At 39.0% G+C, this 8,365-nt stretch overlaps 1 protein-coding gene across 1 annotated transcript in view; it reads right to left on the minus strand.

Annotated features, from left to right (window-relative positions):
- Positions 1 to 623: 623 nt before the first annotated feature.
- si:ch211-51a6.2 (neurotrypsin) overlaps positions 624 to 8,365 on the minus strand; it is a 54,588-nt gene continuing 46,846 nt past the window's right edge. Inside the window, 6 exon segments of the mRNA XM_051076443.1 lie at positions 624 to 3,837; positions 3,840 to 3,872; positions 4,420 to 4,700; positions 5,234 to 5,356; positions 5,577 to 5,855; positions 6,787 to 6,928. Coding sequence (XP_050932400.1) covers positions 3,554 to 3,837; positions 3,840 to 3,872; positions 4,420 to 4,700; positions 5,234 to 5,356; positions 5,577 to 5,855; positions 6,787 to 6,928 — 1,142 coding nt within the window. The 3' untranslated portion in view covers positions 624 to 3,553.

Raw genomic sequence — 8,365 nt, forward strand, 5'->3', positions numbered from 1 at the left:
CTGGTTCATGGAAGTGAGCAAGAGTATGTATATGTGTATGTGTGTGGTATGTATGAGTGTGTATGGTTATGTATGTATGGTATATATGTGTGTGTCAATATAGATTCATAAATAATTGAGCAAACATAAGTTTTAGTATCATGTGGGGCTTTTAAGATAATTAATTTAAGACATATGTATGTAAAAGATTTTTGTTTTTTGTCTGAGTACCAAACGGTCCTGTGCTCTGAGCTCTTATTTTGTTTGTTTGTTTGTTATTTAACCAGCTTAATGTGTGCTATTGTTAACATGGCTTTGCATTGTTAATTGCAATTGTAATATTTACTCATTCAGTTTCTGATTAAAAGCCTTTCAGTAATTTAGGCAGTAATCCCTTGTGTGAGACTTTTACAGGAAGTGTTGAATGTCACTAAGAACAACTTAACATTTAGAGAAAAAGTACAAGTACAGTATCAGACTAAAGAATACATTAACCAGTGGAAAAGTAAAAGCCGCAGAGACATGTCATTTGTACTGTGAATATATACATTATACTTAAAATGCCATGTGAACCATTGTTGGATGGGTTTTTGCCTGAGAATTACAATTTTGTGGGGTGTGGATTGATAAAACGACATTTATGAGGAGTTGTGGAGAATTTAATGAAATGTTTTGAGACATTCAATGAATTGTTTTTGCAAAAAGAACAAAAGGCTTCAAATCAGAATAGAGACTATCCAGCTAGTCACTGTTATGAGTCTTGTCATTAAATACTAGAATCCTGTGGCACATGGCTGAGACACATGCTTGATCTTAAATGTCCAAGTAGCGTGGTTACTTACAGCAATGTTTTCATTTCTCTAGTCTCATGTGGAATGTGTTCATGTTAAATTAACACAGTTTAAATAAATAGAGCTTAACAAAGTTAACATTGAGGCTTTTTTCCAAATAAAATTAAACTGATAAAAAATAATCATTGCATTGGCCAATACAGAATGCAACACAGATCCAAAGCATACCTTGTTGTTAACACAGTTGTACACACACAGTTTGGCATCATGGTAAAGTTATAATACTGATGTTACATATGTACAGTTACTGTGACAAACTCTAACTGGGGTAACATAGGCCATTTTCAGTTTCAAGTATACTGAATGCTGTCATAACCACATCTGGGTTAACCTGCTGACGGGCCCTTGGGCTGTTCTTCCCCATTCATGTGCATTGGGTACAGTGATCTAAAAATAAATACAAATTAATTGATGATTATGCACCATGTAAGCACGTTGAAGGTTGAAATGATAAAGGACTTACACAAGTACCCTCTCTAAGACAGCGCCTCAAGTTCAGGTAATAAAGCAGGGCCTAACTTAAAGCAACAACAACAACCTAGTGTTCACAATGCACTGAGCAGCATAAAAACAAGATGGTGGCAATATCTGTCAACAGATTCTACAGCTGAGATCATGATAAAAGTATAAGAGGAACAAAACCTAATCAAATTTTATGGTTGAAACTAGACAAGACAACAAAGATGACAACAGGAAATTACCATTCATATGATTGATTTTTCAGCTTTCTGGATGCTTATTCATTATTTCAGTGAGAGACGAAAAGAGTGAGTGCTGTTAGTGAATGTTAGCAGAAATTCACACAGGCTGTGTGTGACAGACTGTTCCTACAGACAAAATGGACATTCCTAGTTTGCTGTATGGACTAAGGAAAATTTATAGAGTTGCAAAACATTGAACACTCATGAGGCTTTTAGGTATGCTGCATTGGTTGTAATTTTGTTTTTGTACACCCATGTTTAGACACCGAAATATACAGTTTTATAAACTGATGCCTTTATTCTGTTATACAGTAAAATAAACCCATTCTTCCCATATGCCAAGTTAAGTTTTTTCAAGAACTACTTCCTGTTCAAAGGCATGGTTTGTTTTTTATACTAATCAGGCCCTACTAATCCCAAAAGGTTGGAGAAATTAAAAATGTATACAAAATCAATGCCTGGGTCTTAGGAGGTGAAAATAACAGCTGATTTTACACTGACTTGTAAAAGGGAGAAAGGCTTTTCTTTTATTCCCAGTCTGTGCGGTTGGTGAAGATGATGTGGATTGTAATATTGGCAGAACATATTCAAACATGGGGAAACTAATATACATATTTTCATATTCCCAAACACAGTTGCAGTTAAAACAAAAGACCACAAACGGATTTCCAAACAGCGAACTTAAGGCTTTTGTAGGCTCATGGGATCGAGGGCCCCAGCACAGCTGCCTTTCAGGTGATTTTTCAGTCTTTGCCATGTGTTGACAGCAATGGATGATATAAATGAATTTGCACATTTAACACCTTTTACTGTATAGTAGTTGAATATAGAAATACATCTCACAAAAATGATGTCATTCATGCTTGGAATGAAAAAAATGAATAATGGTTTGACCTGTGGTGTGGGTTCAGACATGCACACTTGGAATGTTAATCAAACAAATAAAATGTCTCTATGTACAAATTCACTACTCTACTATTCTAGACACATTATTCCTCAAAGGTGCGTGTTTCTCCCCATTACAGTCTTTCACTGGCTTTGTGAAAAAATGACTTCATAAGTGATTGCAAGACATGTTTTTACATGACTGGCTTAGTATAGCACTATTTAACTGTGCCATATGAACCCAGCAGACGTCCACTTGGCTCCTAGTAGCCAGATCCAAATTCAAATTTTATTCTTTCTAGTTCTCGAGTTTGTATGTCAATATGTCTTTCTGTGTTCCAGTCTGTTGGATGGTTACTGTTCTGTATAGTGCATAAATACATTTAAATAAATCAAAATGTATCTATGCATGTTGTCCCCTTTGAATGAGATCCAAAATGTTGGAATCAAAGGCCTGTATTGCCCAGCCATGAACATATACTTTTCCATGTGGCCTCACTCACTGCTTGAGAGCATGGCCAAATCATATGACAAGCTCTTCCCTCAAGCTGCTGCTCCCTCATGTAGGCAAACCATTGGAAAGCTAGTACTGTGAAGCAATATCACCTCATTAGTCAGCTAGCACTCAGAAGTCCTTATAAATTATGAATAAATAAAAATCATTTTACACTGCAAAATACAGACATTTTTAGTACTTTTGTTCTGGCTGATCAGTTTGTTAGTCATTTTGTCAGTGAGGAATGAACTTGTTCTATGAAGAGGGGCAAGAAACGGGCACACACTGTATAGCAGTTTGGGTGAATGTCTAATCTACAACACATAAACACTTACTGCGCACTCATCACTGGCTCTGATCATAGACACTCAAAGTATGACACAGCACAGGTGTCCCCTACTGTGCAGTCATTTGGTATTAATTCACATTGTGAGAATCATATACAATGTCATTTACATGCTTTTTGAAGTGATGTGGGAAAAGAAACAAATGATCTGAAGAGCTCAGTGTAGAACTCCAGGAGGCAAAACACAGAGGCAATGGACTTAATTCTACTAATACTAATGCACACTTCCTGCTACAAGTCCCGAAGCCACTTATAACACTAGATAACCGGTGTGGTTCAGTGTTATTCTCCATCATTAGTTCTTGTAGGGTTTGTTGATGACTTTGTCAATCCATCTCAGAAACCTGCTAACACGTGTGTACACCCCAGGGAAGGAGGGATTACCACAGCCGTGACCCCACGAGATGATCCCTGTCAGCACCCAACGGCCCCCCTCCCTCTGGCAAACCAGGGGACCCCCACTGTCACCCTGACAACTGTCCACACGGTGGCGCTCTGACAGGCTCCCAGCACACAGCATACGGCTGGTGAAGCGATCACCGTATCGCTTCTTACACTTCCAGGTTGGAAGCAGGGGACCCAGGCCTGAAGCAGAGTCCGGGAGTACTCTGAGTCTGACAGGAGGAAGAAAGCAGCAGAAAAACAAGTCCATGTTTATTTAATGTGTAGAAATACAACTGTACAAATAAGAAATAGTTTGTTAGTGAAGAGACTACATAACATCTCCAATGTCCTGTCCTGACTCAAACACAAGAGAGCCTGGTCTTATGTCTTGCATGTTGTTAGGTTAAGGTCACTTTAAGATGATGGTTTGGTTAAAATACTGAAAATTTAACATTGCAGCAACTCCTTTCCCTGACCTTGACCATTTGTTTTGAGTTGCTTAAAACTAAATCAGTATATAGATAAACTTTCTAGGTGACAGAGCTGGTGAGACCTGCTGTATATCTGTACTGTGACATGAAATGAAACTGTTCATGAGTCTGTTCATCTGACTCTAGGGTTGACATTATCAACATCTTGAATAAGATGATTTTGTCAATCAGTATCTTGAATAGTATCAATATTTTGTTACTCTGTGATGAAATTCTAATGAAAAACAAATAGATGGAAAGATCTACAGTCATTTTATTGATGCAGTGGTTGGACCAGTGAAGTTACCTGTGATGCCCCAGCCAGTGATCACACAGGCAGCAGGCCTCTTCTCCCACTTGTTACCTGGCTCTGGCAGACACACTGCACCAGTGTGAGGGTTGAATGCCACACAATTTCCCTCTGTGCCTTTGAGCCTCAGCAGGGCAATGTCATACTCCCAGCCCTGACTGTGATACTTTCTGTGGATGACAATGTGTTCAGGTGACAAGGTGCGTTCAAAATCATCCTGCTCTTCAGTGTGGTAGTCACCTAGGCGCAACACGTAGCGGGTTGGGTCTCTGCCAAATCTGGAGGAGCAAAGACAAATTGGAAATGACGGTCTTCATAAATGCCCATCATTTTATTAGATGGCATGTATAACCTACAAACAAGAGTAACACAACTCAGGAGGGATTTCATTTTGGCAAAGACAAAGCACACAGCATTAGGCACAGTAAAGATAATTTCATGTGACAGAGAAAGTACAAAGTGATGACAATTAAAACACTGAAAAAGGGGTATATGGGTGAGTAGAATGAATATGTAATTACACTACAATTCAATTAAACCAATTAATTAAATTAATTCATCAAAATTTAAAATAAAAAAAGTAAATGGTTTTGACTTTTCATGACTGGTTTTGTGTGTGTGGAATTTACCTGGAAAAAAATCTCTGTTTTATAAATGATTTTACATGAATGTTATGTAGAAAAACTAAATTCAAAATGTTTGCATTATTAATGCATAGTTGGAAAATTACTATGTGATGTCAGTGTTTTTCGCAAGTGTAATGTTTTTATATTTCTAATGGAAACAAGTGACCATTAGAGGGAGCTGTTACCTCTTGAAGCAGTGGGCAGCTGTAACAACCCAGCAGGGGTTGATGAGTGATGCTCCACACAGAGGATGATTGCCTTTAGACTGAGACCTGTGCCACAGAGACACCTGCCAGGGCCACTCACCCCTGAAGTGACATACACACACACCAAAGTTAGGCTGTTGGGGGGTTCTGCTGGCTTTAACAGCTGCAGTTCCTTGTCAGGACAGAGTAAACTTACTGTGTTGATGTTCCATGGCTGTAAAGTGGCTTAAAGGGACAGTGAATCAAAATCACTTATGTGTATGACTGTGTGTGTGAATCTACATACATTTCACTGGACCCAGAGTGTTGTGTGTATGCTAACCTAAGTGACTTATCTCCTCCTATGATCCTGCGTCGACGACGCTGATTATTGAGTTTCAGGCCACAGGTCTGCATTGCCATGGCACTATCTCCCACAGGATCCAGGGTGTAATCACAAATGACACCAGCATCTTCACTGTGGTGACAGTCATGGCCATCTTCACCCACAGCCGTACACTGGCCTAAGGATGTCTCAGTGCCTGAGCATCGAACATTGTCCAGATGGATGGGACCTTGACCCTCACCAAAGTACGCCATGGATCGAGCTTTAGCTGTGCCACTGAAAGGACAGCACACAAAGGCATACATACATAAATGTTCTTTTTTTATTCCCAGTACATGTGATTTTATTTTGCTGTTGCCCACTGTTACTACTGTGACTGTATAAGCCCATGTTTAATCCATATATTTTTCAAAACACATTGAGTGTGACCTGTTTGTATAACATTATTTGGCTGAGGTTTTGTTTATAGTCTGTTTTTCCAGAAATAAATGCTATCATCTCAGCCCTGATAATACCTGAGGCCAAGACTAGTTAGCATTTGAAACAATTAAAGAATGTCCATCTACCTTTTCTAAAGAATGCTTCTTCTCTGTGGAGTCTCACTATGTGTGTATGTGTTGGGCTTGTTGGTGAGCTGCTCTCTACAATTGTCCTCATAGGTTTAAATAAGGTTGCATTGAACTGAATTTGAATTGAACAACTTTATTCATCATCATGAGTACCTTAAGGTCAAAAGCATCATATCACTTTCCATTTCTATGCAGATAACTCCCAGATCTATTTCTCTTTTAATTCCAACAACACAACACATTCGAGCAAAATACAATCCTGTCTTACAGATGTTAAAAACTCAGATAAATTGGAAGCCATTATCATGGTCCAGACTCTTCCACTGATCACATTTATCCCTTCTAAGGTTCTCTTTCCTCCTGCATTAAATTCTGCTGTAAAAGCTTTTGTGGTGTTATTTCTGACAACAAACTTATTTTTAACCATCTTGTGTAGTCTGTTGGTCCAATATTTCTCGCATCATTTTGAAAATGTGATCTTTTTTTTTAATACCAAAGAACACGGAAACTCATCCATGTTGGCATCCCATTACAATCCCAGCTTTCACTCTAACTCTCTGTATTCCTACCTGAGTCAGTACAACCTATCCACACTTCAGCTGCTACAGAAATATCAGAGAAGATGTAATCATACTAACGTGAATCCCAGCTGTTTGCAAACTACAGCTGCACTGACGTCATTCCAGCCATCATCACACACGCTTCCCCACTGGTTATTCATGAAGACCTCCACTCTACCCTCTTTCCTGCTTTCTCCAGCAACCAAACGCACCAGAGGACCTGCAAACAAACATTACAGCAAAACGTTTCATTATCATGCTGATGGTAATTATTCATGCCATGAGCTTTACAGATACTCGCAAGTTTTTTTAACAGAAGTGTCTTTTTTTTTTTTTTACAAGGAAGGGAAATCCAATATGTGGGAAAAGTGACTTCTGCAGTCTTTCTTCAATAGTCACCAGTGCATGTACTTACCACCAGGAGGCAGCAGGCCTGGGTATCTCATTGATATCACCTCCCCTCTCACAGCGGACACCTACATCCTCACTGTGGGAGCAGTCATGTTGGCCCCACTCAGAGTGGGTGCAGGACAGTAAAGTGTCCTCTGTTCCCTGACACTGCACCTCATCCAGCAGGATCAGCCCACAACCTTCCTCATACACTCCGTCAGGAGCCACTTCTGCTCTGCCCCTGCAGACACAAACACAGAACACAAAATCTCTGTTTCAACAGGTGTTTTAAAGGCATCACAAAAAAACTATGTTTATAAATGCTTTATTTAGGTTTCAGAAATGCCTTATCTGTAACATTGCAGATGCAATTTGATTTGTATTGATTTTCCAGAATTTGAAGTAATGTGCTTAATCCCTCATGCACACTGAAGGTTCTCAGTTTTTTTGAAAACACACAAAAACAAACCTGCACCATTACTGATTTACTGGTGTGATCTTTGGTGTATATGTAAAATATCAGCAAAAATGATTTTGTGATTTTGAATCAGTTTAATTCAGCAATGAAATGTTTTTGTCTTCATTTGATCAGAGATATACAACCATGTGCCCCTGCAAGGCCTGTGACATTTGAAAAAGTTGAAATTCTCTGGTTGAAGGTCATCATCAGTAAATCAGATTTGAAGCCATCATCTTCAGATTTGTTGATTATAATGTAGATGGTTGGTCTGTCTGTCTATTTCTATGCTTGCACTTCGTTAGAAATATTCTGGCTCCAAGCAAACCTTTCTTTAAACACCACACATGGGCAAAAGTATCAGCTCTGTACACAATATAATATCTGGAATTTGCTGTGGGTATGTAAGGTCATTCATTGGGTGCTTCTAATTTGACTTGAAGATCTCCTTGTTTTCCTGTGTCTAATGTTCACACGTGTAGAACATGAGGAAGGGCTGCAGGGAGGGAGGAAACATGTTTTTAGACCCATGACACATCCTTGACCTCTGACCTGTCATTTGACGTGACATCAGTTTCTGATGACAACAGCACAGCTGGATCAGCTGTCCTGTCAATACACAGTTGTTGACTACTCTGTAAGCCTTGAATATTGGATTTCTTCTGATAATGTGATACAGTATCCAAATAAAAAAACTACTGTCAGCACAGCAGTGCAGTGACCACCAACATGTCAGAGGGGAGTGTGAAATATCTATGCATGTTTCCCTTTAAATAAACAGTTTGACAAGAATCTCCACATTCATTAAAA

Source organism: Lates calcarifer, linkage group LG16_LG22 (genome assembly GCF_001640805.2).
Source record: "Lates calcarifer isolate ASB-BC8 linkage group LG16_LG22, TLL_Latcal_v3, whole genome shotgun sequence".
NCBI classification, from domain to species: domain Eukaryota; kingdom Metazoa; phylum Chordata; class Actinopteri; family Centropomidae; genus Lates; species Lates calcarifer.